This window comes from Morone saxatilis, unplaced genomic scaffold (genome assembly GCF_004916995.1).
Source record: "Morone saxatilis isolate NCDOM2014 unplaced genomic scaffold, NCSU_SB_2.0 Contig3, whole genome shotgun sequence".
NCBI lineage: Eukaryota > Metazoa > Chordata > Actinopteri > Moronidae > Morone > Morone saxatilis.
Window position 1 is genome coordinate 19464121 of NW_023339873.1, and position 13030 is coordinate 19477150.

At 39.0% G+C, this 13030-nt stretch overlaps 1 protein-coding gene across 1 annotated transcript in view; it reads right to left on the minus strand.

Moving 5' to 3' along the window:
• Window positions 1–13030, minus strand: part of LOC118336964 (leukocyte tyrosine kinase receptor-like) — a 186595-nt gene that overhangs the window by 67379 nt on the left and 106186 nt on the right. Inside the window, 1 exon segment of the mRNA XM_035673737.1 lies at window positions 6469–6602. Within this exon segment, the coding sequence (XP_035529630.1) occupies window positions 6469–6602 (134 nt within the window).

The following is a 13030-nucleotide window of genomic DNA, read 5'->3' on the forward strand; positions in this document are numbered from 1 at the left end:
TGTGGCCAGCTGTGTGTGTGTGTGTGTGTGTATATATATATATATATATATATATAGTCAATTAAAGATAGAACACATCAGCTGTCCTGCTGACTGCAGGCTTGTGCTTCGTGCTTTAAAGACACTTTTCCACTATCCGTTTGGATAGTACAGTTATTTTAGTATCAACTCTGTTTAAGTTTCAAGCAATTCAAAAACCTAGAGCTAATACTAAAAGGTGACGTGAAAACACTGCAGACCACTGATGAACTGTGAAGTGCAAAAAGAAAAGAGAGCAGTGAAGTTGTCAGTCTTGCAGTAAGTGTACAGGGTAGGCTACAGTTTGTCAATGAATAAAGGCTGCAGCTTCTCAAGACCAAAGTAAAACTCCCTGTTGGTTGCTTCCCAAGTGCTGGAATACCATCTCTCTGATGCTCAGCTCTGCCTACGTTGAGGGGGCACTAGGCAAAGTACTATCTACAGTGGAAACCAAGTAGTGGTAACAAAAAGCGAGTGGAGTCGAGCCATACATACTGTATGTAGTGAAAATATAGCACAAGATTAGACTGAACAGTTTACTAACGTAAACCAGGCAGTGCAGGCAGTCAACTACAGTTTCAAATGCAGTTATATCTAAGATTTCATCCTACCCTATATGGGAAAAGTACCATATATATCTCTCAAACCATATGACTCGCCGACAGTAGTTGCCCATGTAAGCAGCCATGACAGTCTGGAGACTGGATGTAATGCTTGGAAGCACGTGTGACGAGGGGTGGCAAGTTGAGTCAAGCTCTTAAACCCAAAGGCATGGATAGAAATGAAAGTACTCAGATTTTCACATTTTCCCCTTTTCCATCCAATAGATTTTCCATAGACTGAATTTAAAAATCAATTCCACAATTTTAATTTACAATGAACAAAAAATATAATTTTCTTTTATTGATTGTTATATGGAAAATTTAAATGATAAGCATTAGAAAGGGTTTTTTGAAGTGCCTACCCTTAGTGCATGCGGGCCCCGTGTTAGTCAAACTTTCACTGTTTTCATTCCAAATGGTTCTTTCTTGCACACATATGGAGTATAAGAAACATGGGAAGATATGTACACAATTTGGCCATTGTCAAAGTTGCTCAAATCCTTACGCTGCCCATTTTCTTCTAACACAACACTAGAGGTCAAAATGTTCACTTGATGCCTAATATATCCCACCCACTGACAGGTGCCATGATAACCAGATAATCAGTGTTATGATCAGTTCAACCTGTCAGTGCTCATAATGTTATGGCTTATCAGTGTATATTAATCTTAATTTAAAAGGTAAATAGAAGAACAGTTTTAATACGATCTGGAGCTATGTTCTGAAAGCTGCATAGTTGCCTGGTTCAAACTAAACATTAAAGCTTTGAGAATCTTAACCCAGAGGCCTCTAACAGTAAATGTTAATGTTAATTAGCACAAAAGTTACATTATAAGTTTGATCCTGCAACTGAAAACTTTACAAGTAGAATCTTGTTAAAAGAACTGATCCAGTATCTGAAGATCTACGTACAGGATGTGTTTTTGTGTGTCAGAAAAAAATCACACTTTGTGCTAAAAAAAATGCAATATGCTCGACATTATTCAGTCTGCACACGTGCTTCTATGGATTGATGAGCCAATGCAGAGCTGACTGATGGGAAACAATGTTATGTAGTTATACTCTATCACTCATCCTTATGGGGCACTGCGTCACTGTATGACATCCCTCAAACCTTATACACTTTCTGAAATTTTGACATTCTTTTGATTTCATAAAAACGAGTGTGTGATTGTTGTTACAGTGTGAGGCTTTTATTTTTGTTGAATATCAGCCTGTGCTTGTTACCCAATAACAAAAGCTCAAGGGATGAGTTTATTTTATTCATGCAGTCAAAACGAAATTGAAAACTCAATTAAAAGCTTAAACTGGATATGTTGTGTGTATTTAAAGGCTAGTCTCAGTACCACAGTGATACTGAATGGCTTTTTTTTTTCTCTAAAAAAAAAAAAAACCCATCGCTCATCCATCCACATGTCTAACACTCTGTCCACTCCACTGGCTTTCACCAAACCCATTTCCCACATTGCCTCCACAGGGCCGGGTGTGATTGATGGGCCTAGGGACACCCTCATGCTGCAGTGTACCTAATCGCAAAGTATAGACTCGCCGTAACGCTCCATTAAGGGCCCGCAGCAGCAGCAAGGTGTAATGGTTAGGGAAATGGGCCAGGGAAGGGAAGGTCACTGGTTCAAATTCCCACGGGGTTCACCGCTGCCTTGTCTCAGCTACATGTCCAATTGGAAAAATTAATTGTGACAGTTTGCAGGGTAATACATGAGCACATATACAAATATGCTCTTCAATGGACAAACATTGTTATAAGTGTAAAGGTAAATGTGACCTTCTGCCTTGCCTTGACAGAGGCAAAGTCAAATCTTCTGTTGACACAACCTGGTAATGAGCTTGTCAGTCATCACAGTAGTCTCTGTTTACTTCCAGGATGAGAAACTGTAGGAGGTTAAGAGTGTCATTGACGGGGTTTGCTGTGCTTGAATAATTACGTTCTCTGTGCGGCTGTGCCACAGCCATCAGAAAAATACTAACAGAAGGCGGGATTCTAACTTCCTGTCAAGAGGATGAGCTCTGTAGATAGGCATATAACCACACAAGTCACTTTAGGGGCAACAAATTGGATTGCTTGTTGGCCCTGTGACTGATGAGTTAATTAAAGTGGAAGGGTATGGAGAAAGAAGTCAGACACTGCTCCATTTATTTATCCTGTATTGACTATATCTCCTCGCACTTCACTGGCTTGAGTAATCGCTGCCTTTCTGCTCAAGAAAACAACTAAGAGGGAGGAAATGGACATTGTTAAATTTCCAATTCAGTTTCAAAAGATCACAAGGAGAGCTGATTAAGACTACATTTATGTATGTGATTTAGATGAATTTGAATCAGCTGACAGTAAGTTGGGAACATTATGAATTCTGACTGTTAATATCTTAAGGCAGACGTTTCCAAAAGACAACACATAATAACGTTCCACAAGAGGGCATAAATGAAATTAATCATTAGCATGTTTTTCTCTCTCACTGATTTGAGAATTTTTTAGAACAAATCTGTCTGCAGGAAACCATTATGCAACCATACCATTAGGAAACATAAAACATGTCCAAAGACTTCTCTGTGCTGAAAACTTCAAACCATTATGTCCAAATTAAATACAATTAATCAAACCCAAGTTGGACTAGGCTTTGCCCCAAATACACGTCATTAATAGCAGTAATCAGCTACTTTTAAATGCAGGGGCCGGGAAGAAATACAGCAAACAACTGTCCTTGCCAGGGAATGAGTATGAGAGCCTTAATCGAGGACCCTGGCTTCATGTTCTGCGCTAGGTAGGAAGGAAGGTAATTCGAGCCCAGGTTTGTGACAGGTGCTGGAGGGGAAAGTGGGGGAGGTTTAGAACACCGCAAAATGTGGCGAGGCCACACGGTGAGCGTGCCGAGACGGATTAAGGTTTAGTTTGAGAGTGGGATGTGTGTAGTGGGTGTTCTACTGGGGACCCAGGTGGTGCCTGAGGAGAGTACAGCACGTCTGCATGCTTTTTCTTTCTACTAGCCATGGCTTATGTGCTGCCTGGCAAGAGGAACACAGTGAACCCAGAGTAGAGAACAATTAGACACTGTTCAACCGAGGCTAGATTTGCATGAGCAAATCAGCACCCGCTCTGCCCTTTCCTTACAGTGACAGAAAGGACAGTTAGACAAAGAATCACTGATACTTTAGGGGGATAGATTGTTTGTGTGTGTGTGTGAATTTAAGGAACTTTTATATTTTTTTTGTTTCGCACTTTCATGCAAAGTGATTCCGGGAACAATTTGGGGAAGTGCCTGATCCTCTCAGCCCTTATATCAAGCACTACTTTAAGAACAAGAACTTAGTTTTAAGTTTAAGATTAGGATAGTCTAGGTTAAAGCAGGAGTTAAAGTTAAATGTTCATTGTTTTATCTTTTTCATTATCTCTCTCCTCTCTTTCTCACATCATTTACATATTTGACAACTAGATGCAGATAACGTAATAGGGGAGTGTTCTGGATCTGTTATCAGGCTGGAGTGTTGGCAAGCTGTGAGAAACTCAGATGCATCAAATTATGAATTGTTCCCTGTAGCTAACTGCTCTTACCTGACCTCAAGTCCAAACATCCCATTTGAACCGAATTTGAGGAATTAGAGCTAGAAAAATCTTTGTTTTTCATTTATCCGGAGCTAAATATTGACCGAGCATAAAAGCTATTATATTTTTGTAGAGCTCAAAGATACTCTGACTCAATAACAGTAGATGAGATTCAATTTGGACTGTGCACATCTGTCTGAATTCAAAAAGCCTTGGGGAATGAAGAATTTTTTTAGGATGTAATGTATGGTTCTGTAAAAAGAGATAGTTGAATGTCTTCTGGTGTGTAGCATTACATGAACTGGATTAAAGTGGATGTTGCGCATGATTCTGGTCCATCTGTCTGTCTTTCGCCCCAAGTGATACGCCCAAAAATCTCTAGCCATAAATTAGGGCAACTGAGGATGATAAAAGGTGATAGGTAGGAAACAGTTGCTAATATAACAAGGAAATATTCCCAGGTATACAGTGTCCAGTAGCCTTGTTAATGCCACTATCCTACAAACAAACAAAGGAAAAACAAACTAAGCCAACCTTTTCTTGTGTTTTCATGTTATCTGTTTAGAGAACACTTTTGAGACCACAATTAATAAATGAATACTAATAAGACACAAACTAAGGCCATATTTTATATGTACTGACTGAATTTCCATTAGAATCTCCATAAATCTATAAATCTGGTCTCACTGGTTTTTGTTTAGATATTCAGGTTGCAGGGGGACTAGGGTTGCTTTTGAATGTCAAAGACAGCTTTTATAGTTCATTCAGCATGTTCCCTGTAGTGCAGATGCAATACAGCACAGAAGAGTATCCCATGCGCCTCTAAAGAGTATTTTTGGAATAACTATAAATCACAAATAAACTGCAAACTAAGAAGCCTATCTAACATTTTACACTGAAAAAAAAAAAAAATTCAGAAAATGTCTGTTTACACATGCACAGTAAAATATCAACATCTAGAACATGAACAAAGTTGATGTGAATAAACAGGGAAGCATGATAATGTTATATTACAATATATACATTTATTAATATTGAAAATCTAGATTCAGTAAAAAGGTAAGTCTGTGAGGGCAACAACCAAGTACAAGTACGGATCTCTCTTGAGTGCTGCTACCAGATTTAATTTAGTCCATAATAAGGAGCTACTGGTAAAACATTTCTCTTGGTCATGCTTTACTTTTAAGACCCCCACAATAGATGCATATTAGGCCACATACTTTCAATTTAATAGAAATCCAATAATCTGTAATATCTATTTTTTAAGATTGAAGATAAAGAAAGTCTTCATACTCAATCAAAGCTCAAACTAGGAACACTATAAATTATAATCAATCAAAACGCCCAACCAATTTTTTCCCCTTGTTGTTCTAACTTCCAAAAAAATTCAGAAAAGTTAAAATATTCTGTTCTTCCTTTTTCTGGGGACCCCCTACAACCCACTCAAGGACCTCTGTTGGTCCAAGGACCCCAGTTTAAAAACCACTGGTCTGGTAAACATGTTGGGTAACTTTTCTTACATAACCCTGAAATGACACTCACCATTTCACTCACTCAGAATCTCATGCCTATTTTTAACAAGTAGCTGGTTGAAAAATAATGATTAATGAAAAATAATGATTATGATGTTTTAATGGTACAATATGTTCCATTAAAACATCACCTGCTTGGTTTTGACATCTCTGCCTACCAAACATCTGTCTGTTAGAGGAAACATTTTATACATATTTCCACAGCAATGCAAACTTGAAATGTTTAAGCAAGAGTTGCTGTGTTTCTGTATCTAGCTCAGAGGAAATTGAATCAGTTATATTAATCCAATTTCAGGAGCTTTCGAGGTTGACAGAGAAGGATATTATTTCAGTCTCGAGCCGTCTACGCATTTCATTGCACAACATGGTGTAATGAAGTTAAAAATCACAGAATGGAGCTGAGCAATTTCCAGTTTGACATGTTTGTGCTGCTTTGGGAACTTGGTCACTCTGCAGACATGTGAGACACATTTAGCCCAGAAAGAAACACGGAAACACAAAGAAAACAACTGAACACAAAAGAAAGCTCACCTAATACATTTGTTTGTACTCTTTTCCCCTAACAAATATTTTTCGTTGTTGGTTAATGTAAAGATTGTTTTACAGATTAACTGATCTTTTTTTAGTTCTGCATATTTCACAGAAATTTTAAATTTAACAAAATCAACAATAGGTCAAAGATATAAGTGGCTATGTAAAGGGCAGCATCACCATTACCCTACAACCATTTCTGAAAGGAATGGATATGCCAACTTACCCATGGTGCAGTTGGTGGTGAAGTGGGGCTCGATGGTGGCTGTGTCATCCTGTGGAATCCGCTGATCGTAGCTGGCCGAGACTCGAAAAGGAGATCCTCCGTGGGTCCCCAGGGTGAGGTGGACCACTGCCCAGCTGCCAAGGAGAGAAAGCAGGAGTAGGGTCAGTGCGAGTAGCAGACACCAGGGCTGACAGAAAAACCCACATCCACTGCGGGGGTCTGGTGTTAGAGTAGCTCGGGCCTGCTCTGCCTGAGCTCCCAAACTCTCAGAGGAGGGACTGTCCAGGGCTTCAGCAGAAGCCGACATGGGGGTTTCCTCATTCCCTTCCATTTTGGAAGGGTCCCTTTCTTCCTTTGTCTGTTGATGCATGCCCCCCTTTGAGCCCACTCTGGACTCCCTGGGTCTAGTAGAGGTTTAGAGGTGGCCAGGTGCGAGGTGGTGCCTCACTTGAGAGCTTACGAGCGGTGTGGAGTCAGACTAGCAGGCGTGTGGTCGGGGGACAACACCACACTCAGGTCAAGTTCTTGTGTGTTAGCGAGCTGCCGTCCTGCGGTAAATGCTTTCTTCTGTCAACCAACGGCTGGCTTTGTGTAGTTCAACTGTCCCTAATTTCATTAAGCAAATTGTGCTGATTTCTGTTTGGCTCCCAGCTCATCAACAATCTCTCTCTCCCACTCTCCCCTCCCCCTGTCTCTTGCCCATCCCTTCATTTTTACATACAAGTCATGACAACACATATAGTGAATGCACTGTTAATGCCTACTTCCCTAATGAGAAATTCAATTTATGAATGCCATACCTTGCACACATACAAACACCAACAGCACACAGAAACAATAGCTACTGTGTACAGTATACAGTTACAGATACATTACAGTACACACACACACACACACACACACACACACTCAATCATCAAAGAATCAGCATTGTGAAATATTGTATATGCATCATTGCACACTGTGACAGGACTTTGTTTTGTTATTTTAAATTTGCTACTTTTCACACTGCTACACCAGTGTTTTCGGTAACAGTGTCCAGGCTGCACACACATTTCACAGCTCAGATGTAAAACAGACACATATTTTGACAGCTTGATGCTTGCAGTAAATAACTATAAATGAGAATTAATTATTCAATAATTATAAAATATAAAAACTTTGCACAACTAAATCAACAAAAAACATACAGAAAGTTGAACATCAAGCTGATAAATCCCATATTTTGTTTCTTAGGAATTGGTGGAGACAAGAGAGGTAAACAGAAAAATATTATTTAATTTCATTTAAATTCATAAGATGGCCAAAAACAATTCAAACAAGACTCCAATCAGATGATAATGTTGCCCTGCTGGATATCTAAGAAGACATTAGGTTGCAGTGGGTTGCAGTGGTCCTTGTAGTGTTTCATATTATCTTTACAATTTTAAATGTTCTGATAAATAATCACTCAATCACAATGTTTGTCAGTCAGAAGATTATCTGTGGCTATGCGGTAATCCAGAATGTACTGAAAAATTAATTCTTCTCTATGAACTGCATCACAACAGGAATGTGGGACTCAGAGACACTGTATTCATACTTGCATTCAATATCCAAAAGAGTTCCTTCCCTCCCAAGATGTGCATATTTGTTTCTCTCCCAGAAGTGGAGACACAACATTTTAAACCAGCCACAGACCACTGGTAAAGATCTTACTCTCACAGATCTCAGTAGGTGTCTACCTTTCGATTATGAGAAGTGTGCAGGGAATTAGGAAACTGTCTGCAACAGTGTTTATTCTGGGTTTTTTTTGTGCTTTGTTTGGGTAGAATTGTGTAGCAAACAAATGCACACACACAAACACACACACACAGCCTCTCTACAGAAACAGGCTCTGAGCTTTTCTGATTTCCCCAATGTCTGTGCTCTGACTCAACAGGCTTTGCATTACTACTTTTGCCAGCTTCCCTTCTTATGATTTTTGTATTTTTTATGTTGTGTTGCCTTTCCTCTATCCTCCCTCCTTTCACAGCTCTCACCTCTTCCCAGTCCCTTTTCACTAAACCCTCCTCGCTCCCTCTCTCTCCACCCAGACACGGCTAAGAGTGGAGGGAAGGTGTTGACCAGATGGGAAGTGATGTTATAGCCCCACAGTACACCCTTAAAGAACAGCTTTGCGGTGTGGGACCTGCTCCCTGCCATATCCCATAATAGAAAGGAAATGAAGCCCTAGATAAGGGCTGCCACTGTCTCCTTGATAACCTTGAAATGATTTGCCGACTGAGCCATATACATATAGTGTTGCTGAATTCCCCACCAGTTCGACTGAGGGACAAATTTAGAAACAGCGTTTCTGTTGAATGAGAACTCAGCGTGATGATGATGGGACTGTAATTGTACAGGTACGTTTGGCACCTTGTAAGATAAATGCAAGCATGTGCACTGCAACACCATGTACTCTTCAACCTAGAGAAACGGCGATGAAAGTGACAAATCTATAATTTAAGAGGCGTAAGTGTAAACAACAGAAGTTGTGCTTGGCATGGAATGTCCTCAATATAGTGATAATGAAATGGACAGAGCTGTATGGTATCTGTGATTAATGTAAACCTGATCTCTATCTACTCACAGTGTAAAACTGTACACAAGTCTAGTGAATTATTTTTATGTCTTATCATGCTATGTCTGCACTGGAGCTCGCAGGACTGATTAACTGAGCAGCGGATCAGAACAGAGCTGCCAGAGCACATCACTCAAACACTTAAACCTAATTAGTAGTGTACCATGCAAGGCACAGCAGTCCTTAATATAAATAAATAAAAATGAATGATAAAGACTCTTCATGCGGGAATTAGATATACATGACTAATCCAAATGCGGATGCTAATAATTCTCATTATGGTCCTTTGTGTCCTAAAGGCTTGTTGGTTATTTAGAATCACCTGACCTTTGTTCAGACTGCTGTTTGGTTAAAGCCTCTCCCATGTTGAGAATGTTTTTTTCCATCATAGAAAAACAGAACAGCTCAGGCCAACTAATCTTTGCTGCCAATTGACAATTCTCATTTCATAATGCTATTCATTTATGCTCCCTTAGTGCTCTGCTCTGGCTAATGTAGCTCTTTTAATTTTCATTTGGTGTATGTGTGCGTGTGTTTGTCAGTGAGGATGTAGGATGCTTATGTCCTAACCACATTAAGGCTTATTTTTTGTTGTGGGTTCTGGTTTGCATTAGCTGTGGGTGTCATCCATCAGGACAAACAATGCATGAAGGAGTGTGTTGCACATTCTTTTAAGAGTGGTAATGTTTCCCTAATGCTGCGAGGCTTGGTCGGCCAGGGTGAGGCTAGAGCAGACAGAGGACTAACTTTATACCCAAGCTACAGCACAAAATGTGTTCATTTGTGTTTTTGTGCTTCTGCCCTCAAAACAGCGTCTTGCAAGCTTTCCTTTTCTTAAATCTTCAGGTTAAAATTACATGAATTAAGTTAGGAATAACGTTTTGTTTAGGGTTAGGAGAGCAACTGAATTGAATAAATGTCCTCATAAGTGTAGAAAAAAAATTGCACCTGTGGTTAAGAGATGCAAGCTGTATAGAAAACATTTTAAAAATGATTTGAAGATGACTCCTATTTTTCTTTGAATTGTTTGTGCCGTTGAGCACCAATTACAGCCATTCAGAAAATAATAACGCACCTTGATTTGTTCATTTCTAGTATACATAATGGCTTAAAATGAAAAAATTGAAAGCGCTGTTTTTCGTAAGAAAAGCATTAATCATCTCTGACAGGCACTGCTGGTTTTGTATTGTGAAATTATTCTATACTGTATTTTTCCGTGCTGGGGGTGTTTACAGTATCAAGGCCTAAAATACTTTCCTCAACAGGTTGAGGATGTGCGGTTAGGACCGAAACTGGGTCCATTTTCTTTAATTTGACAATTTAGAACTATTTTGGTTGTGTTTTGCTTGAATTGCTTATGTTTTTCATATATCTGTTTACAAGGTTTACATTATGTCTCCTACATTTATCTTGACTTGCACCGTCACTCATGACGGTCCATTGTCCCAGGGATTCACTCTGTATAATCACATCGTTCCACAATAGCCTTTGATGATACCAAATAGATATGAAACACATATAGAAGAGAAGAAACTGAGGTGGAGTTTCAAATGTGAGACAAAGCTAATCAGTTTGAAATGTGGCTGTGTCAATGTGCCAAAAGTGATCAAATAAAAATGTTTTTGAATCACCCTGTTTTGGGTCACATAGCTGAAATACAACAAAAAATGTAAAATCTACAATGTCTCTTTGTCTGATCCAAATGGCTCTCAAAACAATATACTTACACCTATAATGTGTATGATATAAACAAAATACAGAGTATGGTATTGACAAAGCCATTTAACTCACATCCTCAAGTGCATGAAATGGAAAAGGTTTTCAATCTTGCCCAAAGTCCAAGTAACCTGTTGAATTCATCTGCAATAAAACTAAAGGAACGGAGGGATAGAAATGGAAACTGCTTTACATGGTAATGGAATTTTTACCCCCAAGAGACATCACCATAGGTTTCGATCATGCCGGCAGTTTTAAATCAATGAGGGTTTTTTCATACTGGAAAGATGAAATAGATTGAAAATGATGCTGTGTACGACTAGGTCCGCATAGAGGCGGCAGGGGTTAAGGAGTTAGTAGGCAGGTGGGGCTGCTGACGTGATTGCTGCTGGATCAGGATCTCTACTTAAGCCACATTGATTTTGACTGTCAAATGGCGTAGTGCACAACAGGCGTAAGCCAATATGTCAAGAGAAGTGCAGATTAGATTGAACGGCCTGACATGGCCCGGCTGAATGAGTGCCACTTCCCCAAACTAAAAAGGACACATTTGAATGCTATCTGTTGAGAGCAAAATCTGTTGTGCCATAATGCAGCTGGAATGATAGGGTAGATGAGGCAAGCTTGGGATACAGGATTGTATTGGGGACATGTTTTTGGCAGAATTTAGTGTTTTTTCAGCTAAAGTGGATTAAATAAGCTTTAAAGATATTATTGTCATACTGGCCTATACTTAGTTTTTGATTGTACACTACATTCTCAGAAAACGACATATTTCGGTCTTATCTCACATTTTTGTATTTGTATTGATATCACACGCTTTTCAGACAATAAATATCTGAACAATTTTATTATGGCAGGTTGAGAACACTATTAACTGGAGAGGAGTGATTTGAGTTGACTGTAATCATGAGGTTTTTACAACATGATTTTGCTGACTAAACTTGGGATTGTACTCAAGGCATTAGGCATTGTATATTCACATATGAGTCACACCTGAAAACAGCTATCTTGTATTTCTGTGCTTTGCAAATTATTCTGTGACTGAAAAATGAACAATATGCCAGGAGCAAATTACAGAGGATGAAAGCAACCCAAACAAATAAACAAACCCAGATGAAAAAACACAATGAAGTCCACCAGGGATTCATGTCAGTGTGGCACGTGCCTTAAAAACATACACACAAAAACTGCAAAGCCACTTTCATCGTGAACACAGACCAAGTGGGTAATCACCTGTGGTGATGAAGAGACATAAAGTGTGTTACTGTTGTTGTTGATAAATAGGCATTGTGTTTTACACATGAACTGTATAATGATCTGGATTACACTCCCTCAATCACTTGCCTTTTGAACGCTGGGTGTGTTGCTGAATTGCCACTAAACTATATGAACCTGTGTGAACTGAGAAGGTTATCCAGTGTAAAGCTGATAATCAAAGCACAGATACACTCACTGGTGGCGCAGATCGTGAACATGTTGTCTCTGCTGCATGGTATCTAACACCCTACCTCCTGTGTGTTAACACAGAACACAGTAAGAAGGAAGTAAGACTTGTTGCAGTGTACAGAAAGATGATATTGACACAGATTACACAGACTATAAATGCTGCCGAGATGCAACCTATAAAATACTGAATTAGAGGGGGTGAAAATTTGTATTTCATATGTAATTAACTTAGATCACTTATTAGAGATCTGTTTTCACTTTGAGCTATAACATAATGAGCACTGACTGGTGAAATAAATTACACTGATTATCTGCTGGTTCTGATAGAAAGGTGTTGCCGCAGGTTGTATATACATATTTCTACTGTAGCCCAGAAGGGACAAACCAAACAATGCAGTCAGCTAGATGCCACTAAATCCAACACACTCATCCTTTAAATCTATTTTGACACATTGATGTAAGAAAAATGAAAACCTTTAAGAGGGGTGAATACATACTAGTATTACATACTGCATGGAGTAATCTGGCCTGCAAGATTGAGGGAAACATTGAGAAAAAGCAGTGAAATTAAAAACAATAAATAAATCATTAATATAGCATTAATGATTACATATTTTCATCTGTAGTTCTGATCTCATGTCTGAATATAACAGTCTTATAACAACTTTAGTCCCTCCGAAATTGATAATCTTGTTAATAGTGCTGCAGGCTCACTGCGTACAACATTAGATTCTATCGCTCCTATAAAAAGGAAATTATTAAAACATAGGAAACTAGCACCGTGGTACAACCACC